The sequence below is a fragment of the Leiobunum rupestre genome, chromosome 11, assembly GCF_980474605.1.
Source record: "Leiobunum rupestre chromosome 11, qqLeiRupe1.1.hap1, whole genome shotgun sequence".
NCBI classification, from domain to species: Eukaryota; Metazoa; Arthropoda; class Arachnida; order Opiliones; family Sclerosomatidae; genus Leiobunum; species Leiobunum rupestre.
The window spans coordinates 17044090-17070470 of record NC_143394.1 but is presented as its reverse complement, the minus strand read 5'-3'; the positions used below and the strand labels follow the sequence as shown (position 1 = coordinate 17070470).

At 34.4% G+C, this 26381-nt stretch overlaps 2 protein-coding genes across 3 annotated transcripts in view; one reads left to right on the top strand and one right to left on the bottom strand.

Moving 5' to 3' along the window:
• Positions 1–20190, top strand: part of LOC149921861 (cuticlin-1-like) — a 49912-nt gene extending 29722 nt beyond the window's left edge. For both annotated transcript variants that reach the window (XM_090163514.1, XM_090163515.1), the window contains exons 4-10: positions 8566–8771; positions 10473–10609; positions 15870–16018; positions 16084–16165; positions 16498–16660; positions 16731–16908; positions 17401–20190. In XM_090163514.1, the coding sequence (XP_090019640.1) occupies positions 8566–8771; positions 10473–10609; positions 15870–16018; positions 16084–16165; positions 16498–16660; positions 16731–16908; positions 17401–17624 (1139 nt within the window). In that variant the 3' untranslated portion in view covers positions 17625–20190. The remainder of the gene's footprint in view (positions 1–8565; positions 8772–10472; positions 10610–15869; positions 16019–16083; positions 16166–16497; positions 16661–16730; positions 16909–17400) is intronic.
• A 2484-nt stretch (positions 20191–22674) lies between these two features.
• Positions 22675–25605, bottom strand: LOC149921860 (metaxin-2-like). Its single transcript, XM_090162925.1, has 8 exons — positions 25413–25605; positions 25293–25340; positions 25114–25233; positions 24976–25052; positions 24786–24917; positions 24596–24721; positions 23013–23089; positions 22675–22952 (listed from the first exon to the last, which is right to left on the bottom strand). Exons 1-8 carry the CDS (start codon positions 25456–25458, stop codon positions 22772–22774), a joined length of 807 nt encoding a protein of 268 aa, XP_090019051.1. The 5' UTR covers positions 25459–25605; the 3' UTR covers positions 22675–22771.
• Between the last annotated feature and the right edge of the window lie 776 nt (positions 25606–26381).

Genomic DNA, 26381 nt, shown 5'->3' with positions numbered 1-26381 from the left:
TAGTTTGGGCGCTTGCCCAACTTGTTTAGCTCCGGGGGTCCGAAGTAAAACGTAATAACTTAATTACTTTTAAATTTAAAGTTGACAAAATTATTTTAGTCACTAAACAAGAGGCTGTTCTACACTTAAATATTAATTTTATAAGTTAAAATACAAAATTAAAAGAGTTCAGCTTGAAATAGCGCGAAAGTAGACAATGACCACTGTAGTCTTACCCCTAAAGTAATAATGTATCGTAAATATGAAACACGCGAATATATTTTAATGATGTTACAAATTATGTAACGATTTGTGGGCTTCTGAAAGCTGTTCATTTTGGTTTTCGGAGGTTCAAAACGGTCTATTTCCAAAGCAATATATCTTCGTCTCAACTACGCTTGCTGAAGTTAAATTTGTAGACAAATTGTCTACTTGACAAGGAGGGCATTGTACGTAAAATAGTAATGGATATGGAAGGCTTCATGTTTGCGTGGTATGGGGATCTGAACCCCAATTATCGCGATTAATGTTATAGAGAGGTTGATACGCGGTCAAATCGATTGGTTTTACTCCGTTTGGAACCTAAGAATCCGAATTATTTCGCCGGGTGTAACTAATGGTAGGAATAGGGCATTTTCTTACTTTTAGGTCTATTAGTATTTGGATAGGTTCCAACGGTTTACGTTCGTAATCTCCATTAAGCGGGCAGGCCCTTGACCGCTGTTAAAAGTGTCCAATCGGAACCGTAAAAAAAAACTTTCGGCGTAACATCAACAAAAGATATCAATCCGGCAAACGAGATCGAAAGGAATTTCGGTTTCATTAATCGTGGTAGCAGGGCGTGCACTATAGCGGGATAAGCCTCGGTCCGCGCGCATATTTAGTTTCGCTCGGGGTGTGACGGCGCGTACTGTTGTTTGCAAGCTTGCGTGACGAAATGTTCCAAGGTGGTAAGTGAAAGGACCCTTAGGCCATGGATCGGAGAGCCTGCCTCAGTACTCGCTCCAGCTTTTAAAGTCACCTGAGAACTGAGGCTGGGTATTAGCTACCCGGCTCACTGGTTTCGTCCGCACAGTCGGGTGGCGGATACCAACTAGGCGAGGTTCATTGTACTGCCCAAACTTGGATATGGAAAAAATTGAGAAATATCTCTCATCTCTAAAATCTTTTGTTTTTATATTCTACCCCTATACCCCCCCCCCCCCATTACGTATCTTTTTATTATCTAAGGAAATGCGAATTATTTCCCCTTAAATATATCACGCTTTGTTATAACGGTTTTTTATTTTATGCTTATGCCATTTAGGGCTTACTCGCTGCTATTATAAAAATACCCTTTTTTAAAAATATCTTCTTTAGTAACGTCGGTGGGTTTAGCTTTCACTGACGGATAGATTACTAACTTCTTAAAATGGAAGTGTTTTTCTTGAGGATTTTTTATAGTGAACCGCGAAGTGTTTAAGATCTCGGAAAAGAGAAAAAGCTAATTACTCTAATTTAGAATGATGAGCCTCTCAGCTGTCAGGGGCGGTTTTTTGCGAAGGTTCTTTTTCTAATCTTAATAAGGAAGTTTTTTCGAGCTATTTATATTGGAATATTTCTTAAGTAATCGAAACATTTAATAAATATAACAATGAATGTGGAGTACGTTACTAATTTGTACTTATTATTTTTCCATTTAAATCCAATTCTTGCCCGTAATTCTGAAAAATGCCTCTACGGTCAAATTATGTTCATAAATGATGTTATTATTAATTTTTTTTCATTTAGGTTTTGTTCAATGCAAAGGATATGTACGAGAATTATTAGATTTTAAATAATGGCGTTTAGCGTCGGTCATAACCGAGCAACTCGTTGTGCAACTGTTTTAGCGAATAATGTTTGGCAAGAATGTTGCTTTCCTATAAATAGTGCAATAACGTAAATTGAAAAATAAATAAATTAATGTTTCTTACTCAATTCAATTTCAATTTATTTCGAAAAAAATTCTGTCGTACAAAATTAAGTCATCTTGCAACTTATAGGCACCGGTTAAAGTCAGGCCACTAAAATTAATGGCCTAACTGATTTAAGATGTGGGGTGGCGGAGTGGTTAGCACTTTCGCCTCGCAGCAAGAGGAGCCGGGTTCGATCCCAGCTTGTGGCACTGGGTGAAAACTCGGAACAACTCCTTCTGCGTTGAGTTTGCAAGTTCTCTCCCCACTGGTTTAAGGGGTTTTCCCCCGAGTTCTTCGGTTTCCCCTTCCATAAAAACTTGTCTAGGTTAACGGTAATAGTTAGTGTAGGGAGCTGTTGGCTCGATCTCGTGGCATGCAGGGCTTGCCACCACCCTCCTACGCATTGTAACCCGGCCACCTGAATTAAGGGCTTCAAAAGTCGCTTGGTGACTTAGGCGTAGGGTGGTGCCTTGGGTATTAGCCGAGCTGATATTTATTTTGGAAATAAATTTAGCTCCACTATTTAAAGACTTTTACCATAAGTCTATAATATTATTCTATAAGTTTGTCACTTTGGGGAATATTTTACTGAGAGCTAGTAACGGAGTGATGTCATCACAAGAAGAAAATCTCCCCCTAGCGAGGCGCTGTCAAAGGCTACGTGTGACGCTTAGCAAGCGGACGCAAAACCGCGACGAAGCCCGTAATGCAGTCTGTCTTGCGAATAGCTCTAAGTAAAACTTTTCCATATGAAGAATAGGAAGTGTCACACTTATATAAAAATATTATAGACTTATGCTTTTACCCATAGTAAACAAAATAATTGGTTGGTTGCCTGTAACAAAAACCTTCATTTAAACTATAAGTACCCTTAGAATTGAACCCTAAAAGCAATTTGAATTTAATGCAACCGTAATATCGTTACAAATGATTTCCATAAAATGAGACGATTTGAAACATAACAGCTCCATAAAACAAAAAAGCATTCAGCGTTTATTCGCAACTCATTCAAAAACGGTTAACGTTCCATGACGTTCAGGTTTTGGTTACCATAAATAATTTTGTTTTTGTGGAAATCACTCTCTTAAAATACGTAAAACCCAAAGCACTGGACTTGCTATTCGCCTTTTTAAAGAGACAACTTTCTCTTCTTCAAAACCAAAACGGCCCTGATCTCTCCGTTCTTGGAAACGTCAGAAAGACAATAGTTGATTTTATAAAATGTCTTTACGCTTGCCCAACTTGTTGAAATTTTGCCCTGGAATAGTTCAGCCAATGCCTAAGAATGAGTTCATAAACTCTTTAGTGGGAGAGAAAACGGATCCACAGCTGAAGCGGGGAGGCAACATTTCAACAAGATGGCCAAGGTTATTTTATAAAAAGAACTATTCCACTCGAACGGGAAGTCATTTGTAAGCGGGGAAAGTTACTATTACGATTTCCATTGTCTCCCTAAAACAAGATAGCTCATTCGATATCATTTTCATAACATCGCTTCAAGCTTTGACTGCTCTTTTTCAACGATTCTTTGTCGCTAGAAATGTTTGGCTTAGAAAATGGGCAAATCGTTTCCGCTTAGAGAAATTACTCACGATTTCAAATCCAGGGAAATTTAAAAGATGGAGAGGGCAGGGGCTTTCTTGGGTAATTTGGAAAAACGATTTTGAGCCTTTTAGTAGTTACCGATTTTTTCAGGTGGTTTTATATCGTATGGTATAACAATAGTTGTTATTCTCTAAAATGATGTAGCCAAGGAGAAAAGAAAGGAACCGAAATGTGATGCTAGTATGCTCTTTTTAGTACGATTTACCATATACCCATTAATATAAATATCTTATTTGGAAGAGTTCGCTAAACTACAATATAGTCTGGCTGTATCAAAAGATGGGGTTATTTTTGGTGTTATACAGTTTAGGTCTTTAGGATAAAAACTTCCAAGATCGACTTGTGGAATGTGGCACGGCCCGAGGAATTGTTGCTAGCGAAAAATGTGAGGGATTTTTAGGATATACGAAATAACATAAATATCTAAAAAGCTTTTTCAAGTAAAATTATGACGTGATTACCTAAGATTAAAAAAATGGTAAAATAGTTCTTTCCATAAAATCATCTTAGTAACGAAAAATATAAGTTCACTTTAGAGATGTAAATGTTTTATGCCATCGTAAATCAATGTTTCATGTCTCAAATGTATTTGAATGGAAAACATTTGAATTTGATTCCAAGACTTAAATTTAGAAACCTGATTTTAATGGCACCAAGAATAACTTCTGCTAATAATTCAGTACATTTGTAACTTTCAATTTCCCAAAGTGTGCCGCCCCTCTCAAGGTACACCAGATTTCATTTACCTATTTCCAGGGATAGCTCATATGAAAAAACCGCCCCGAAAAAGTGCCACCCCCGCCTTGCTACGCCACTGTTTCCAAATTAAATGGTGTGGGAAAAACTACGTGGCAGATTCTGCTTAAACTGCAGCGTGACATTGAAGCTAGTACCTCCAAGGTAGAACGCCCCCCGGTGAACTTCCTTTGAACAAGATAATACCACCATTTCTCTATTTCAGTTTGAGCAGATTATGACACGTAGTTTTCCCCGTCACCGTACGTTCTTGCACTTAATCAAAAGGGCATAATATAAAACGTTTAGGGCGTCGTATATGTATTTTTAAAATAACTGGGTCGTGAACTCTTAGTTTTCGCCGGAAATTTTGTTTTATTGATAAATATGGGAAATAACTTTGAATGAATGTGATTAATTTCGGCTAATGCCGGTAGAGAAGGCACTATAGTAGGTCCTTTTGACACGAACAAGAACTCGCGCTGTTCAACAGCAAGTCTGGTGATTTCGTTCCGGGTGACTAGCGGGAAAACAATATCACAAGTTAGGAATCTTCGGTGGAGGGTAGGTCTTGGTGCAGATACAGATCACGGTCACATCAGGGAGCCCAAAATTCATTTTCTCTCAAAAAAAACTTAACCTTTCTAGTTGAATAAATATTCGCTTTAAAAGAAAATATATTTTACCGGGTTAGGGCAAAATCTGTAAAAGAAAATATTTTTTTTTTATAAATTAATGGTCTTCGAAAGTACAACTTTGCGCGTCGTAACTTGTGGTAAAAAAAAATGATATCGTGACTTATTATGCAATTTTTGGTATCACGCTTTACCCACGTAAGATGTACGCAGTAGAAGCCTTTTTTTAGTTTTTGGTTCCAGCCATCCAAGTGGCATTAGTGCAATAATATCGTGGTTTACGAACGTAAAGTACTGCATCAATATTGTGAAAGTTAAATACACTCTTTTTTGTAGCTTTTACTTGGCTCAGCCATGTTCTATTCCGCCATTATGGTGCACTTGAACTCTTTACTGTTTAATTGTATATTCCCCCAAAACTAGTTTCAGTGTCTCCTCGCCCTAGTGAGTTAGGCCTTGGCAAATGCTTAAGCAGATATTTGGATAGAAGTATCCATAAATCTTCTCTAACAAAGTAGCCTTTGATAACTTTTGCTGACTTTATTAAAATAGCTATACCCTCGGGTGAATCAATTAAACACAAATTACAATACTTCTTTCTTTTATTAATTATCAGTAATAATAGGTTCTGTGATAATTCCTAATTACTTATTCGTTAATTACTTTTAATAGACAAAATTCCATCGTCAGATGTATAAATTTATCACGCAACATCACCCATAAATTATATAAACCTATAATTATTTTATCCTAATTTAATTACTAGTTTTGACTCATGAAGTCTTAAAGATGAAATATAAATTAGATAAAGCATCCCACAAACCACCTAAGAAAATACATATATTTTGGTTTTAAAATTCCCTAAACCGTGAAATGTAGACTGTAACGTGCAGCTCGGCTCATTTCTGCCACTTAGAGGTTTACCGGTTTGCCCCATTCGCTAGATCGTCGTTTCGCGTTTATGGCAGAGGCAACCAATACTGTAATTTTGTGGGCAGAAAAAAAATCCTTTTTTTTTTCGGATCATAGCGAACAAAGTTCCTTGTACGGGTCAAGTTATCCCAAAGAGCCGCTGTCATGGCTCAACATCTCTTAGGATAGCCATCAAATACAGATTAGGCCTAGAGCGTGTTTTTTATCTCAATTTTTTTTCCGGAAAATAAGATAGTGTCACATTTTAGTATTAAACCTTCTAAATTGCGTTATTTTATCTGAAGCTTTATAGTACCAGAGTTATTTCAATATAATAAAATATCGTCAAAGTTTATAAGTTAGTAGTTCTTTAAAGTTCACGAAGTTACCGAGGTTAAGTTTGTCTTTTTGTGGGTACTGGGGTATTAGATCGCAATGTGGATGTTGTTAAGGTTAATTTCACGGAAAAGGTGGTTTTTGTTTATCGTTATCATTTAAAAATACTCGTTTGTTAAGTTCATTGAAGTGTAATATTAGAAAACGTAATAAACAAGACTTAAAAAAATTTTGTCCTAAGATATTTAATTACTAAAATTACTGAAATCTTCTCAAATTTTATATATTTTTATTTAAATTTGAAATATATTATAGAAACGTAATTTTTAAATTAAATTTAATAACGTATTTAATCGTTTATTGTTTTTACACTGCCCAAATCTCGAATTTAATAAATATCCATTTTGAAGGTCGAGAATTCGAGATCGCCCTTTTATTATTATTTTTGTATTATAAGAATTTAGTATATTTTCGAGATAAACATTTAGATGGTCAATATTGTCATTTTGAAGATCAAAATCGTCTTTTACTAAAGATCGCCGATTCGGGCATCCTTGAATTATAGTGATTAAATTTGATTACCAATTGTAATATTTAAACTTAATTTATAGAAATTTAATTAAAAATCGAGTATTATTAGAAGATGATGAAAACTTTGACCAAATTTAAATAACCTGAAATATGTTTAACTAATCACTACTGTATAATGCAGTTAAAAAACATTCTAAATAAGCAATACACTTTAGTTAAGTAAAAATTAAATTAGTTATTTTTAACTAACCTAAATAATACATTTATTTAATTTTGTAGCAATATTTAAATAGCTTGAAATATTTGTAATTTATGTAATTAACATTATTATAGTCATTCTAAGTAAAACGTAAGCTTTTAGTTCGGTAAAAATTAGTTTAGTCTTTCTAAACTAACCTAAATTAAACGATTCGCGCATTAATGATTATCGCAAACGCCACCACGTCTTCGTTAAGGACTTACATCACCTCTCGTAGTAGGTTCTTAAACACAATTTCCGTTTCTCCGATGACCTTTGACTTTTCCTTTTTGTTTTATTTGATAAGTAGCGAGGAACTGGTAATGGGGAAGTCGGCTAACTTCCTTCTTAGTTTCCCCCAGCGCCGAGCAAGGTTACCTTTTCCGAGGCAAAAACAAGCGTATCCCCTCAAGCCTGATAATTGAATAATGAATTTAATAGTTTGTTTCGCTCATTACGTAATTACGCGAGAATCCGGGATATGAGCGAATGGTAATGACCTTTCCAGAGTTCTCCAATGTTTGCCAAGATTTATCCGCTTCGCCTTTGGGGATCTCAGTTTTGTAACTTTTCGCGAATCTCCATTCGTCTTCTCGGAATCCACTGACTAGAATTTCTCTCGTTTCAGTCCGTCTTTTAATAGTCTTTGACCGCGTTTTCGCGAAGGCTAAATTCCCAGACACAATATTCACTAAATTCAAAGCGAAATTATTTTAATCTTTGTTTACGCCATTTAAGGAAACTGGTATTGTTTGGTCGGGACACTTTTAAATAATTGCCGACCTCTAAGAGGTCATCTTTAGAACCACCTTCTTTGGACTTGGTCTTATTAGAAAAACTATTCTAGAAATTTGGGGAACTTGTTTAAATTTACATGTAATTAAAGTTCAATTAAATGATTTTTAAGCATATTTATGTTTGATCACTTAAATTTACATATCTGCCACCAGGGTTAACAGAAGCTAAGGGTAACTGGTGCTAGTTACGTTCTCAACAAGTTGTAGCGCGTGTTAGCGGACGATTTTCCGATTTAGAATAGTTAACCATTAAAAGCGCTCCCCATTGTAGAAGCTCCATTTCATTTTTTAAATGTATTAATCTTTCGCAACTACACCAAACAATATCAGAACTTCGTGCCACTAATATATCTCTTACCAAATGATAATTTGTCTGAAGTTTTTTTTTTAAGATAACTTATGCTTCTGGTACTAGTGATTTGTCAATGATGCGAGTGTTAGGAAGAAATCACTTCCAGGGGCGTAGGAACGGGGGGGGGGGGCAATGCCCATCCCTAGAATTTTGCAGGGAGGGGCAACTAGTGTTATTGTTCCCTCCAACTTTTTGGTCAGTTGAAATCTTCAAAAGGCTCAAATTCTCACATTAAAAGCATATAAAGCTTATAAAACCTCAACTGTGTTTAAATTTCAGTCTTTTCCCGCCAATTTACAAAGTAGTAAAAAGTACACATGCATTCGGAGAAGCTACACTCCATTAAAAATTCAAAACCATTCTCCAGACCCCTTTTCGTTTTTCCTTGCCCCCTCCAACTTCTAGAACGTTCCTACGCCCCTGCATACTTTGATTATACTAAATATTTTTTAACGGAAAATATATCGAAAGCAATACTAATGAACGGTTCCTTTCTTTTCTTTTACAGAACACCAGATGGTGAACGACATCAACATCGACTGCAACAGCAACAACATCGAGGTCACAGTCAACACTCCGGCCAATTTCAACGGCATGATTTATCCGAAAGGCCTTTCCAAGAACTCCACTTGCATGGTCGAGTACAGGGACGCGGGGTCCCACGTCACTTACACCCTGCCTCTGAGGTCGTGCAACACCATGAGCACAGACGTGGTAAGTGCCCGAAGATCCCGATGGGAAAGACATTTTATTTTGCACGAAAAATGCCAGCTGGAGCAACAAACACGAATTTCATTGGACGAGCGTCACGAGCCTTTACGCTGAACGTTTTACGGGCGGGGGGAAGACAATTTCCGAATTTTCCCCTTCCAACGGTAGCAGGCGCTAAAGCTTCTAGCCAATGAAAAATGTACACAAGAAAATCCACGACTTTTGACGGGTAGCGTTCTCCTTGCTCCTAGATGCCAGGGACTTTTCACTTTTAAACCTTTTGTACCTTTGTTTATTCATTTTCGAAAAGCAATAAGCAGGGTTGCCACACGTCAGGGAAATCAGGGAAAAGTCAGGGCATTAAAAAATGAGCCTAAAAAGTCAGGGAAAGGTCAGGGAATTTTAAGAATTTGTATTAAGTCAGGGGATTCAGTTTTCTATTGACGCTTTTTGAAGGTATTTTTACTGTACATCTGGGACAAATTTTGTTTATGAAAGGTTTTTTAACGTTGCAATAACCTTTGTACTGAAATATAAGTAAATATACATTAATTAATTACTGATAGAAGTAAATATAAAGCTTAAAAGTCTAATTTTGTGATTAGAAAGTTAGGGAAAATCTCTTAAAATGGTCAGTGAAAACAGGGAATAGTCAGGGAATTAGAATCTGAAAATATTGTGGAAACCCTGAGAAGTGTTTGTAATGAACCAACACAAATTTTACGTGATTTTCTGTCATTTTGGTCATCACTACATCCGATTTGAACACTTAATTTATTTTTTTGATTATACGTAAGTGACTACTCCCAAATGAAAAATCTTTAAAAGTACTTAAGAGTTTTGAATATTGTAGAGACCAGTAGATTAATTTCTAATCCTTTTTACAATCAAAGCCAAAATATTCTTGAGTGAATCGTTTTCAATTATTCAAAGTTGCTGATTAAGAAAGGCCAAACATCTAGTACATTTGGCGGAAAAATACTAGCACGAATTTCCGATAAACGGGCTGCGGTAATTTCGAATTTCGCCTATTTTCTGTTGAATTCCTAAAGATTAGTACACGTGTAACGTGTTTCGTGTTATATTAATTAATCCATTTTAGAAATGTCTCTTGCGTAAATTTCAAAGCGATCAATAAATATTTAATGTAGATTTATATTTAGAAGGTTAATTATAGCTTATTTTTAGTATTATTCTCAAAAAAATTGATCATAAAACCGCACGTTTATGTACGTCAACGAGGTAATCTCGGCATTACCCGTTCTATACTTACCTTGGACTGGTCAAACGGATTTTTTTTAGGAATGCCTCACTTGGAGTATTAATTATAAATTATTACAACTGTTTTTAAATCTTATCTATGTTAATTAATTAATTATCACTTTGAAATATAACACAATAGTCGGTATTTTCAAGAAATTTATAACGCTCGCGAATATACTTTGTAGCTCAACCATAAACCGGTCAAATTCGAAATTCCCGCCGATGGAAACGCATCAGTAAATAGTAAAATTGTTAATAGTAGTATTTGTAAATAATACTAATAGTTCCGATTTCACAATTTGTACTTATTTCACCGGATAATTTTAGTTTTTAAAAACGCTTTGGCCTTCAGTGAAAATTAGCTAGCGAAGAAGATTCCGCACTGTAATGATAACTTTTCGAATGGTAGCGAAGTTAAATTGATTTTTGTTTTTGTTTTAGGATGATGGTGTGGAATATTTCAACACGGTCGTAATCCAGCCACACAGGAAATTGGTAACCAACCAAGGTCGCGGTTATCACATCAGATGTCGCTACCAAACGAAAGAGAAGACCATCACGAACAATTTTAACGTTAGGTAAGCGTTCTAAAATAATATCCGCTTTTTGTGGAATTTCTCGGGCGCAATAATAGTTTTTTTGTTTAGAAAAAGCTGGGAATTTCCCCTTTAGAAATTTCTTCGTCGATATTTTATTTAAAAGTATTTGTAAAATGGCAGCAGCGAGGGGGAGCTGAAGGGGAATGCAACCCAATTTCTAAAGCGAAATCCTTCTGTTCATTTTCGTACATAGTGTTTTTTATTTACTTTTATTGGATTTAACATCAAGCGAATTTCGGCGAAGGGGGTAAGGGGGGGGGGAGTTTTAAATGATAGATAGAGGAAAGGGGGGCGGAATTTGCGGTTCTATACTGTCCCGGAGGAGACGCTAGTCTATCGGACCTCTTCGAAATAGCGATAGAAATTCCAGCAGGAATGTTTTGGTGAGACTATAAAAGATAGATGATTCGAATTGAAGACTATAACTGGTTTTTATTTTGAAAAGATCCAGCGAGACTTCTTTTATAAATTACTCCTACGTTTTGTATCGTAACTCTTATAAGCCTTGGTCGATTGTGGAAGCCATTTTGTTAGCGCCGCCTACTCAAAAATGGGAAATTTAACATTGACTAGTCATCGGATATTTTATACAGTTTTTGGCGGTGTTTCGATTTGCCTTCGACTTTACTAGTAGGTGGTGAGTAATGTAGGTAGTCGCGCGAAGAAAAGATACTAAAATAGTAGGACGTGAAGGTGACGTCATCTCGCTCCGTTGCCCACTACGTTTCTCGCACACCCGGATGTACGGAGTGGTTGATTCCAATAAATATTCATTTGAATTTATCAATTTCGATTTTCAAGAACTTCTTTGGAGCACGTATCCGGCTGTTGGAATATTTCGACATGTTCAGTGTGATTCAATAATTTAGATCTACCATATTTTATTCGTGAATAGGCCTTTTTATTAGCTGGAATAAAACCAAAAATACACGCATTTTTAGATCACATTTCTTTTGGTTAAATTCATAGTGAAAGTACTCGTATTTTTTCTTTGCATTTCATTCGTAAAACCTTTTAGCTCAATGTGCAAAATTATGCTATATTCAGCTAATATCAATGCGCAGAATAATGCCATCTTCAGCTAATATCAAAATGCAAAATTATGCTATCTTCAGCTAATATCAATGTGTAGAATTATGATATTTATCTTCGGCTAATATCAATGTGCAGAATTATGATATCTATCTTCGGCTAATATCAAAGGGCAAAATTATGCTATCTTCAGCTAATATCAATGTGCAGAATTATTATATATATCTTCGGCTAATATCAATGTGCATAATTATGATATCTATCTTCGGCTAATATCAATGTGCAGAATTATGATATCTATCTTCGGCTAATATCAATGTGCAGAATTATGATATCTATCTTCGGCTAAGATCAAAGTGTATAATTACCATATTAGCTACTATTAAATTATATAATTATCATATTTAATATCAAACGATATAATTATTACATATAACTTCTATCAAAAATCAAAGAAGAGATTAGGTTTATTAATTTTGCTTAGTTAAGATAGAAATGAATGTATTTTAATACATCACTGCCTTTGCTCAGATCAATGAGTGTTGTAGTTTATCAATTTTTCTTAGCTCAGATAAAAATGAATATAATTAGTTTCAAAACTTAAGTAAAAATCAAACTGAAAATATTTATATATATATATTAATTATAAATATTTCAGCTAACGACTAGCATTTTAAGCGTAAATATTTTTTATTTAAAGTAAAAACGTAGAATTTCTTAAAATGAATCTCATTCTTTAAGAAGTATTGCATTTTCATAGAAAATTAAGCACTCTAGACTAGACAGACACAACATAAAGGATAATGCGCATCGCGAGTTCCCAGCTATCAAAAAAATCCCGACAGTCTCACAGGCCCTACCAGTTGCTTTTTTCTATCCCTCAAGGTTGTTTTGTATTCCCAATGAATTTTACCTCGGACGTCCTTGAAGAATATCCACCGAACATCCTTGTAAATTTTGTAAAAGCCCAGAAGAGTCGTTCGCTCTGAGTTCACTCACATTAACTTCTTGAGAGGGGAAAATCTTTTCCCCTAACAAATCTGTGCAGCTAACAACAAAGTGAGCGAATGAGGTATTTCCCATTTTCGGTCTTTAAAAGCCACGGTCAGTCAAAACTGATTCCACCGGAATGTTTTCAAATGGTGATCTGTGGTGGGGCCGAAATGGGTGCGAAAATTGAAGGTGGCTTATTTAAAACTTTTACAGAAGCTTTTGCGTAACTTATTTTATACACCTTTCATTATGGTGAACCAAATGTTGATAGATTTTCGACGATACGAAATTGGACAAAGTTTAAACTGGATTCAAGAACAAACTTTCGCCACTAGTGGCGTCGTGACCCACGCAGAAGTCGCTTGATTATTAGAGGTCAAGCAGACAACAAGTATTTATTCCATTAGAAGGTAGTCCTGACAAAAAGTATTTATTCCATTGGAAGGTAGTCTTTGACAAATAGTATAAATTCCATTGGTAACCTTGACAACAAATAAATTCCATCGGTAGTCTTGATAAGTATTTATTCCATCAATAGTCTTGACAAGTTATTCCATCAGTAGTCTTGACAAGTATTTATTAAATCAGTAGTCTTGACAAGTATTTATTAAATCAGTAGTCTTGACAAGTATTTATTAAATCAGTAGTCTTGACAAGTATTTATTCAATTGGTAGTTTTAACAGTACATTTATTTAATTTTTTTCTAGGCTAATACCTATTGGTAGTTTTAACGACAAGTATTTATTCCATTGGTAGTTTTAACGACAAGTATTTATTCCATTGGTAGTTTTAATAACAAGTATTTATTCCATTGGTAGTTTTAATAAGAAATATTTATTCCATTGGTAGTTTTAACAACAAGAATTTATTCCATTTGTTGTTTTAACAACAAGTATTTATTCCATTGGTTGTTTTAACAACAAGTATTTATTGAATTTTATTCCATTGGTAGTTTTAACAACAAGTATTTATTCCATTGGTAGTTTTAACAACAAGTATTTATTCCATTGGTAGTTTTAACAACAAGTATTTATTAAATTTTATTCCATTGGTAGTTTTAACAACAAGTATTTATTGAATTTTATTCCATTGGTAGTTTTAACAACAATTATTTATTGAATTTTATTCCATTGGTAGTTTTAATAACAAGTATTTATTACATCAGTTAGCCTTGACAAAAAGTATTTATTCCATCGGTTAGCCTTGACAAAACGTATTTATTCCATCAGTAGTCTTGACACAAAGTATCTATTCCATCAGTAGTCTTGACAAAAAGTATTTATTCCATCAGTAGTCTTGACAAAAAGTATTTATTCCATCAGTAGTCTTGACAAAAAGTATTTATAACATCAGTAGTCTTGACAAAAAGTATTTATTCCATCAGTAGTCTTGACAAAAAGTATTTATTTCATCAGTAGTCTGGTCAACAAGTTTTATTCCATTGGTATAGTTTTAGTATATTGTTGATATTTAGAGGACCTCTAGCTCCGTTAGGCCATTATTGGCAAAGGTTTCTGCTTATAAATCCCATTTTCTATGCACTAGACAGTAAAATATATTACTCTTAGCAGAAGAGTAATATATATTTTATGAAATAAGTATCCATTTCCTAAGACTACTAATATTAATCGCTTGATGTACCTTCGTGAAAATGTAATAAAAGCGTTTTGGATAAATACGTCATTTATATAAATAAGTAAATATCCTTACTCAATGTTTCACATTTTACATCGCCAAAATATGCACACGTATTTCTGTGTCTGCTTGCACAGTGAAATTCGAATGTACATCGAACCTCCGAATATTTCACTAATGGATACTTCTGGTCTTAGTTACTTGGTTATATATTGATTCGCTAGATCAAAAATTATGTTCGTAAACAGTTATTATAAATGTTACAAAATAATATAACCGAAAAATCTAAAAGCATTTATTTCTAAAAACAGTGACCACCAAAATGGTTTAACTTCCCTTTCAGGTTAAGATTATATTTTCAGTCATAATTTAGACTAAATGTCCTGATACCGGCATATTTTGTGCCCGATGCAGTCGTGCGTTTTCAACTTTCTTTGAGTTGATTAAAAGTATTTTTCCAAAAGTCGTTTTAAATTAAATTGGGGAACTTTATATTTTTTAAATCCTTCGCGGAATGTAAAATTTTTAATCCTTTTTTTTGGTCAAATCGCGGGTCTTCGAGACTCGGTGGCCGACCCAGAGTGAAGGAAAGTTCAGTGAAGGTCTTTGCGGGATTTTTGTAATTTTATTTTAAACTGGTTTCTCTCTTCCTATCCATTACCGTCTCGGGTGACTGGTAATAGTACTTTCGGTTCGAATCTTCGGAAAGTTGAAAAACGTCTCCAATCCAAGGGATTATGTACTTGACAGTCTCAGGGTTAGAAATGTACCGTTGTTAATAGAATTTTTTTGTACAAAAAAATGTCACTTTGAAATTTTTTAAAGAGTGTTTCATTAAAGCTTTTACCAAGTTGCGGGTTTTTTTTGGCGTCGTGTGTAAACAATAATTTACTTCCGCTAAACGGTAAATGAAACCGGTACTGTCTTAAGTTCAAATGTCGGCAATGTACCCTGACAACAACAAAACATTGTCGTTTACTGTTTGGAAAATTTCGTTGGAGCATTGAATCGTAACGCGTTACAAACAATAGGAATTTGAATAATATCTGTGACTGCTCTTTAAAACGGAATTTTTTCGTGAAATTGTTTCCTGTAGTTCTTTCGTCGTCCACCCATATGGTGGAATGACCTGCAATTATTAGGTTTGAGTTTTGAGTGTATAGCAACTTACATTTTTATTTAAGAAGTCGTAATAGACCTTTACGGATGTGACAAGTGAGAAAAGCCTTTCTCAGGAGTAACGCCATAAGAGGTCGATTTTTAAATACCCTATGTTTTACTAGATGGCACCAACAGACTGAAACGTAGATATTTTAAATTATCTAATATTCGCGAAATGTATTTTTTTTTGGGTTTCTTATTATGGCGAATTTTATGGTTGTTACATAAAATGTCGTATTTATTCCCTTACCCTCCAAATGTTTAAATTGGCGCCATCTGGTATAAATAATAGCCTTAAAATCGAACCGTTAAGGGCTTCGCTCTAAATGGTTGTTTACCTGTAAGCTAATTTTAAAACGGTTAACTGTCGTATAAACTTGCGTTGCTTATGGTCGATTATTTTTTTGTTTTGAACAGTATGTTAGGAACGACGCCATTGGTAGCCACTGCGCCCATGCCATCTTGCGTCATGAAGATAGTCATTGGTTCAGCTGACGACGGTTATGTGGCCGAGAATGTGAAAATTGGAGATCAGTTGACCCTGTCCATTCAAATTGATTATCAAGGTTAGATTATTATGAAATCCTCAAGTTTGTAATTAATCTAATTAATTTTTGATATATCTCTTCAGAGGTTTATGGGATGAAGGTGACAAACTGTATGGTTCGAGATGGTTTGAACTGGGGTGAACAACCACTCATCAATACTGATGGGTATGTAATTTTTACTATAATTGTCTCTATTTGTCGGGTTAGTGTTTTGTGTCTGAATTATCGGTTTGGGGTCTGATGTCTGAATAGTCGAGTTGATATCTGCAGTCTTGAATGATAGGTTTGATGTCTGATGTCTGAATTGTCGGGTTGATGTCTGATGTCTTGAATTATTGGGTTAATGTTTGCTGTCTTGAATGAAGTTTCATTTCCTCCCCTTAATTGTTAATTATTTCCCTATTGTTATTTTCTTAACCGTGGAATGTTTCCTTTGAATCAATTTTAATTGTGGCCGAATGTATGGAAATTGATAAATATAATATTTAATTCCGTAGGTGTCCAGTTGATCAGGACATTCTCGGGCCGTTTTCGTACAGCCACAACAAAACCTTGGCTACAGTTTCCTTTCAGGCCCACAAATTTCCCTACACTGCCTCAGTTTACTACCAGTGCAATGTTAAACTGTGTCTCAAGGCCGGCGGAGGTTGCGACGATGTGGTTAGTACAGTTTTTATGAAAACACAATTCAGTTCCTAGCTGAATTGTAACCCACGGTTTGATTCCTTAGCCTCCGGACTGCGACACCAACGGAGTGAACCTCAGAAGGCGAAAACGTCAGGCCGGAGACGTTGAAAAGGACGGTAACTTAAAGGAACTCAGGGATCTTGACCAGGACGTTAAGGACTTAAGTATTGAGGTCTATTCCGGACTTTACGTCAACGAAGCTGAGAATTCCGAAGGAGAGGGTGAGTGCTCAATTAGTTTTTATATTCGACTTCTGTCTTTTCTGCTGGTACTTAGAAGTTTCAAATACAATTCTTTCCCATTTTAATTTTTCTGAGATGGTTATCTATAATTCAGTAGACCATTCTATAAATTACTCCCTGTTTTGAGTTTGAATATATGACGGTTGAACCACATTTTTCTTGAACCAGGGAATCAGTTATCAGTAAAAATTTTAACTAAACCATTGTTTACAGTGAAATAACTATATCCCGTTGATTACAATATTGTTATATTTATAACATTGCTGTATTTTGAAAAATACTCAGCTCACATAGGTTCCCTTAACTATATTCAAAAAACCGACCTTCTACCTGGCGCTTTAAAACCTACAAACAAAAAGACTGAACATAAGTCGAATTTATGTAAACCAAAGAATAATTAGTTACATATCCTGGCTTGGTTCGATTACTATCACAACCATTTCCACAAATCTGATTTTAATTTTTGTGTAGAAGAAGCAGTCACTTCGAAAACTAAACAGTCCGACGACGACTTTTGCGTCTCAACGAAGAAGTTCGCCATCGGTATTGCCATTGCCGGGGTCCTGTTGATGTTGGCGGTGATGTTGCTAGTAGCTTGCATACTTCACAGGCGTCGCAGAAGGAAGGGTGCCAGTTCTTCCGGTAGTTCCATCTACTCCGGTCCCTACTCCAACCACGCCTACAGTCGAGATTAGTAGTTTTCCCCTTACCGCTCCTTGTTTTTTAATTGTTCGGAGTTATGACAGACTATGGACAAATGTCGTTCTCTTAAGACTCTCCGCGAAAGAGCTCAAACGATACGACAATGGAAAACGAAAAAAAAATTAAGTTGGTGCGTGTAATAGTTACTCCCCGGTTTTTTTTGCGTCAACGATTTTGCGAAGCGAATATTTTTAATATTAATATAAAAGTATAATAACATATAAAAGTGCAATTTTTGAGAAAAAAATCGAAATACCGAGGAGTTTGTGGACTGAGACATTTTCTACTTAAATCGATTTAATGTTCTACGGAGACATACAACATTCTACTACTGGCAAGAGGTTAAACACCAATTAAATATTCACAATTTTGTTAACTGATTGTTTAATTTGACAGACCATCAGCGCGTTGCTTTTCACACGAATGTACAGCTCTGTCAGCTAAAAAACGTAATAGTTTTGAAATGGGCAGTCACTAATTAAAATAGGAATGCCATTTTGTATCGTGACGTCAGCTGACGCAGGTTAATAGCCCCTAATTATAATTCGACTATGATAACCAACAGTTCGATAATAACCTGGTCATCTGCGTTATTTTCAAAATTCCACGTGTGCCAGTTAGGAATATTCTTCCTGGCTTTTCGAACGCGGTTTGTTGGTTCATTCCATTTAATGAAAATTAATTTCGGAGGAAAACTACACATTTTATAGTGATTCTGATCTCGTGACTGCCTGTTCGTAGAAACTCCTTTGGTGCCAAGACAAAAATATCAATGTTCATTCTCGCGTTATTATTTTTACTCGTTTATGTATCAAATCAAAACTTTACTAAAAAAAGTTCTTTGCAAAAAAGGTTTTTTAATCAAATTCTTCTCTTTTGAAAGTTTTACATAATTCCTAAAAAAAGTCGATTAACGCGATGGTGATAATTATAAACTAAAACCTTTGTCAGTTTTGCTAAGTTTGAGGTTTTACCGGTGCTTAAAATTAATGAGTTGAATTGATAACTCCGCTATATTATGAATTTTCAAAATACTTCCGATTGAAACAAAACAAATGCAGACTCTTCGTTTTATATTGCTGTTATTTAAATTTGATTAGTTTAAATGATGTCAAATGTAAATAATCCAAAATTATTCGAACAGATGGCAGCGTGAAATTACCATAAACCTTCTATCTACCGGGACTATAAAGTCTGTAGTTTCCCCTTAGTAAAAAACCGTAAACCTTAAATAAATGTCCACAGCACCAGTGCAAATCTATGAGAAACTTCGTACTACCCTATTTCTCGTCCTGTTAGATAGAAATTTTACGAAAATTTAAAAAATTATCTAGTGGAATGTTTCGGTGACAAAAAGTACTGTCAGCCGGGAATTAACCTTCCCAGTTTTTAGGGGAAAAACATTTAATAACTTTGGTTCATTTACTTATGGTTTTAAGGATGCAAAATTATTTGGTTGATATTTAGGCGTTTTGTATTTCCTGGAAGCCCTGTTAAAAAAGGTGGATATCGTCTGTGGCATCGTATTGTTTAAAATCACTAGACAGGATTAGTGGTCTACATTTTACAATGTTGAATAGTTGTCAACCTTCCCCTTTTAACAGAACACCGATATCAATTGGATCGTTTTGTATCAAACCAACTTATCTGAAATCATTAATTTGTATTTTGTTAAGAATGTGATTTTACGTTTATAACACCAAAAACCAAGTCAAATAACTACACTAACAGCAATTTAAAACGAAAGTCTGTTTTGAAGTGTCCAGAAACTACAAAACAGCTAGTAGTCCATGGACACGCTGAGTCATTTGGGTGGTGATCACAAAAACAAATCAGACAATGGATAGTGAGAAGGCCTTTCTATTATCTCTTTTTAATTTAACATTCGCTAATATTTGTATATTTTTTTATGATTAAATCAATCACAAGTCCTACTATTTTGAAGTAGAACAAGCCCAATGAGGCAGCTATTAGGTTGAAATATTGTAATAATTCCCCACAATCCATTTTTTTGTTTAATTTTGTTCATAGATTAATTTACTGGTAGCGAAATATATTGTCATTTTGCCTTGTGTTTGTGACGCGAAATCGAAATTTTTCGCCAGAATGCTCTACCGTCCATTTTTTTTCCAAAAAAAGGGATTTAGGCCTAGGATAATGTGCCCAAAATGTGGGAGAGTTTTAAAACTAAAACAATTTTTTTGGTTGTGTTAAACGTTTTTTTTTTCATGTACGTTAATTTATTTTAACTATTTAACCAATTGCACGTTTTCGCCTAATTTTTAAAAATCGCGCGCTTTTTTATACAATATTTCTGCCATAGACTAGAACCAATTAATTTATGATAATGAGGACATTCAAACAGGGTCAGGCTTAAAGAAAAAAATTGTCACTGCCACATTTTACTGCCATTTTTTTCTAGTTTTCAAACTTTACTTTTAATGACCCAGTGAAAATTAAATATAGCTCTTAATTATTTGAACGTAATTATCATTTGTTACTTTAATTTCAATTTTCAATTGCGAAACCGTTGCTCTGTAACAATAAAAATAATCTATTATTAACATTTTGTTTAGTGATTTTTCAGTATTTATATTCATCTAAATTGCGATTAACTCTTTTTACCCTAGGAGCACAATTAACATAAGTATGCTGACAAGCAGACGAGAATGGTACTTAGCGTGACGTCGGTGACCTATGATCATGATGTCAGATTTGGCTTCCCTTTGTACCATCCTAATAGTTTTTTTTAAAGGTGATAGATGGCGGTGCGGTTATTATAACTTGCTAGGTAACATGGAAAACCAAATCCAAAAATCAAGTTTTGAAGAACATTTAAAAAACGAAAATGATAAATTTTTAGTCATGTCAGAACCATAGATATAATAAATGTATATAAAGGTCTAGATAAATTTCGGGGCGTCTAAGCCTAACATAAAATACGGAATTGACACCTAGCAGACACCGAGGAAGGCACGTGACCAAGAGCGCGAGCTCTCTCAGCATTTTAGTACTAAGTGCTTGACCTTTCCGCAGGCCGTTGTTTTTAGACACCATCTGTTGGTGACTTTTAGTATAATTTTTAAGCAGGAGACAATGGCTCTCGCGACGATAGCACGAGCTTTCTTACCGATAGATAGCGCCTTATAAGGATAGCCTGCAGAAATTACGCGTTTCTGCTAGCTGTCACCTCCGTATTCACTCCCTTTGAAATATTTTATCTAGACATTTATATACGTTTCCTATATCTATGATCAGAACCTGGATTTAACCCTATGAAACGTTACTAAGCTTACATAGTTCTCCCAATGGGATGGTGTCTAAGGCCTCGGGCCGACACCACATTGTAAATATAAAAAAAAATTATCCCAATGGGATTTCGTATGGACTTTCACTTTCAGTAATAGATGTTTTCATGAAATAGACAGTTTCAGGAACTCATGACAAATCGTGATTGCATGTCCGTATTTGCCAACCGAAGTTAGGGGACGCTTTAATTATTTTAAGAGGTGCCAGTGACGGGACCCTTAAATTGCAATAATAATACGCTCGTAAAAGTACACTCATAGACAAATTACATACATAGACTGGAAAGCTATCAGTGAAGGTTGTTAACAGGTTTTGTACGCGACGTCTTGTTTTCGAGGCGTGAAATAACAAGCTGGTCACACAGTACTATATAATTTCGGAACCAAGAAAAGGGTTTTCTTAAGGTGTCAATCAAGTTTTTCGATGAAAAAAATAACTAAAATTATTTAATACTAAAAACATTAAGGGAATCTTTAAATAATTTCAAAATATTACACCTGAAAGAAATTTACGTGGATTTCAGCGCAGCCTATAAAACTAAAACCAAATTTTATTTTGAATTACCCTTCTTTTTCTTTTGAAAACTTGAAAAACCCAACTCCAATAGTTGATTTTGTAAAATGTCTTTACGCTTACAACTTGTTGAAATGTTGCCCTGGAATAGTTCAGCCAATGCCTAAGAATGAGTTCCTAAACTCTTTAGTGGGAGAGAAAACGGATCCACAGCTGAAGCGGGGAGGCAACATTTCAACAAGTTGGCCAAGGTTATTTTATAAAAAGAACTATTTGTTTAGCCTTAGCATTTTTACAGGATTTATAAGCGCAATAATGTGTACGTCGAGTCGAAGGCTCCCTACCCATTTTAACATTTACCCAGAACAGTGGCATAGCCAGGGGGGCACCCCCCGAAACGTATGGTCGTATGTACAAATATATATATTTTTTCAATGATGTGTCCCCCCCCCCAACCAAAATCCTGGCTACGCCACTGACCCAGAAACTAACTAATCCGGTTTCACGCGCAACCTAGTAAAATCAACGACTCAACGTCTTGTTTCAGAAAATTCACGCCTCGAAAACAAGGCGGCCACTAAAACTAAACAAAACTTTCTACTCCATAGAGCCTTCCAGTCTATGTATGTATTTGGTCTATTAGTGCACTCTTTTACCATTACAAATATCAAAAAAATATTAGAATATAGAACTAACAGGGGCTCAAATAGGGATTTTTTAGAACTGCCAAAAAAATGTATACAAACTAAATCTCCAAAACATAATTTCAATGAGCTATAAAAGCAGTTGGAACCTTGGAATTATTTTATATTTTAACAACTTTTTAAATGAAACAACAATAGCTGCATAAAGAAACTAGGTAGTAGTTACAATTATTTTACACAGCCCAAATCTGCCAGAACTACCCATCATTTTAGGCTCTGAGAACTAATATAGTTTTACAGTAGAAAATTGTCGCCGATGAAATAAACTACCCTTTGAAATAAAGTATACTATAAAGTATTGTAGAGAAGCTCATGTAAAATAAATTACTATTAGACAAAAATCCTAAAAGAAATGTTTGGATAGTTAAAATATAGCGGACCTCTCTGTAAATCAGCTTATGTTGAGAGGGTTTATCCTAATAACAACTTTTATTTATTTAAAGCTGTTATTTCTTACAGCACAACTTAGCACTTCATTAAATAGGCAGTCAAGAAATAAATTTTGACAAAGTATATTTTAATATATTCCTGGAATAAGACTAAAATTCAATACTTGGTCCTTCACTACTAGAATATACACTTAATACAGATCTACATAATAGTTTTTTTCTTTTCTACCGTTCTTCGGACTCTAAATCAAATATGCTATGCTGAAAGTAGGTTTGCTCAATTTTGGCACATAATTTGACTAGATTGTCATAACGCTCCACAATTCGTGATAGAGAGTTGTCGGGTAGTGGCGTTTGAAGTAGTGTAAATAAATGGCCAAAAACCAGGGCATCAAGTTCGGTCGGTCTGTGAGGATAAACTTGTTTTAAAATTAAAATTTTATCGTAATTTCATAAATTAATTTACCTGTCACCAAAAAAATAATTTTGTGATCCAAGACGCTCTGATAAGGCGTGACAACACATATCAACTTCGGTATAAACCTAGAATGAAAGAATTTTAAATTAAAAAGTTTATTATTTTGCTCTATTTTCATTGAAATTTTATGTTGAAATATCAGTTTCTTTTCATTTGAATTTTAAGTTCAAATATCAGTTTACTTCCTTTTGAATTTTAAGTTCAAATATCAGTCTATTTCTATCCAAATTTAACATTAAACAATGTAGCCTATTTTAACTCTTAATTTTTGTTAAATTTCATAATTTTCATTCTACTTTTATGTTAATATTTTATGTTTGAAACTTCAGGTATAAATCGTTACTCAAGAGTAAAAAAGTAGTCACTCAAGTTTCGAGAAAATGAACCTTGATGTTTTGCAGCCTTTTAAAAAATTTTGGAATACCGCAAATTAATTAAATTAACATTTCAAATAATTAAGAGGGGTATTATAAACAATTTCCCATAATTTAAAAATACCAAATATCTATATTTTCACTTTTGAAATTTTCATTTAAAAATATGGTTACTTCCAAATTACTCTACTTTTTAAAATAAAAAATATCGTAACTTTAAAAAACAATTTGAGGTTACAATATTTTTAAATCAAAATATTTTTTTAAGACAAATTACTGTATACATATTCTCTTTAAAATCACTAAATCTATTATCAGTATGATAAAATAAGAGTTAATTATAGGCTGCATTCAGTAACTCTAAAAAAGCACAGCGCTGAGCTCAACAGTCAGAGGTTTAATGCTGAAGGGGTTTTTTGACTTCCGGTTTTGTCATCACGTTGCCCGTCCATTGAGCAACAAAGTCATTGGCTGTAAGAGCAGGTTTTTCCATTGCTCCTCGATCACGTGACGTCGCAGAAGCGTAAAAAGTGTTTAACAAAATCCTACATCACGTTAGCAACGGTCTCAACAAAAATAGTTTTTCAGTTACTTCGTTGAGAGTTACTGAACGCAGCCACAGATAGATCATCCCTTTATACATAAGAAAATGTTTGAAACAGATTTATACCTTGTACCCAAGATTCGAAAACAGTTTTTTCTGATTGTCAGTTTCGAAACGAACTTATTATCCATTTCCACTCAAACACCTCCGAAAAATCAGCTTCTATAGATGCTGTAATGGGCATGGTAACTATGAAGCTAATTTACTCTGAGTTACAGCAAGAAATAGGTAAACGCTACAGACTATACTCAAGGCAGTGATTTCGAATCTAGGGTAAAAGCTCTACATTAACTTTGGTTAGAGTTACAATGTTTTTAAATTTTGGTAATGAAATAGCCGTTTTCAATTGCAACCAATGGCTATTTACACCTGAATTTTTGGGATTAAACATTTGGTTTTTGGCGTAATCTATTTGGTATTTATTAACAAACTATTTTCTTTACGACCTTACTAAAGAGCTACTATTTTGGAATTTTACACAAATACTGTACGAGATTTATTAACTCTAATATGTCATAATAATTTAGAATGTGTCTCATTTCTAAGCTGAAATTTCCCCCAAAATAGTAAAATATACATAAAATTATACTAGCCTCGTCAGTGCTTTTCTTTAGCCAATCTAAGCAAGCTAGTTGAGATCTAACAAGATAAAGTTTCCTCCAACGTAAAAATTGACGTAAAGGCCAAGGATATACTGAACCATGCCGCATTTTCGTGATCTTAAAAATCAAAATAAGATTAGTAAAATGTAAATACATTTGCAATGTCGCTAATTAAAAATACTTCGTTATAAGTTTCTTTATGATTCCATGTGATGTAAAGCTCAGCGTTGTGCAAAACTGCGTTAATTAGAGACATATATGCCCGCATATCGGCCCCTTGAGAAGAATCTAGGTGATTGCTCAATAAAATTCCCTAAAATTATAAGTTCTATTTACAATTGTTAGTTAAGAATTTAAAATTCATTTTGTACTTTATGTTTTACAAAAGCCACAATGGGATCCATTTCCGCAATAACGAACTTTCCACATTTCATAAAAGGAACCTTTCCTAATACAATTAACGCATAAGTTATCTAAATTTTGAGAGTCAGTATTTAAATAATCCATACCAGACGGAGACATTTCCTCCGAGTTAGCCCTCATTTCAACTCTAAAGTTAAGGGAACACATTTTAAGAAATGCTTGCACACTCAAACAAACTGAACGATCTGGAAGCAAAATCTGTTCGGCTAAAAGAAAAACGTTTATTTACATTCATTTTAATAAAATTTATTGAAATATCAGAAACCTTCCAAGGGTTGATAAAGTTGGGCGTCATCTGGCCATGGTTCTGATACTGTAATATACATTGTCATTGAAATTTTATAATAGCCTAATATCAAATTAATTAATAGTATTTAGACATTACCTCCAAGTTCAACTGCTATTGATTCAGTCAAAAGAACACTTGGCATGGTTATTTAAGTAGTAAGGTAGTTATTTTTAATTTAATATCTTAAAAATTGGTCGAGATTTGTGTATATAGGTCCAGGTCCTAGGATTGCCACTAAAACTCGTCCAATCTTGGAGGAGAGAAGAGTCAGAAGACATAAATTGTTGCCATCTAGCGTGATTATTTATAGTTTTTCTTTGGGCTGACAGTCGAACGTGTTCCATAAGTCTATAATTACATTTCACACAAGTGTGTCAGTTAGTCGAAATAATAGGTGTTTAATCAAAATAAAATATAAACATGACTGTACAACTCTTCGCTATCCTTATATTAATAATACCAATGAATAGAAATTTGGGAATTTAAACCAATATTTTATTCACTATTAAAACTCAGTCTTTCACGTTTAATTCAGACTCGAACGTAACCAACCAAATTAATGCAATAAGCAATCTTTTTTAATCTAATAAAATTGATTGGCGATAGAAACGAATCTAGGTGGCGCTGCACCTCCTAGGATGTAGTTTGCCCATGGCTAAACTACGTTGTCACGACCAGGGCAGGAAATAAGAAATTAAAGTTATCGAACATTTGTCCAGTGACCCCCCCTCATTTAAAAAATTTTATCGGACATTGTCCAATGACACCCCCCCCCCCTAAAAAAATTAGTAAAAACACTTGAAAAACAATTTCAATATTTATTTAAAATGAGATCTATGCGAAGTTAGTTTTGATAAATATAGGAACTAATTTTTACAAGCAAGTCTTCTTCCTTTTTCTTTGTACCACTGTGTAATAAATTTTTCTGACTGAAAATCTGTTATGGAAGGACCATGCCAAATAATAGTCATACATTGACTTAAATACTAACGCGCTTATTGGTTTTTATATTACTCATAATGCTGAAGCCTCTTTCTGCTTCTGCACTTGAGGCTTCAACACATC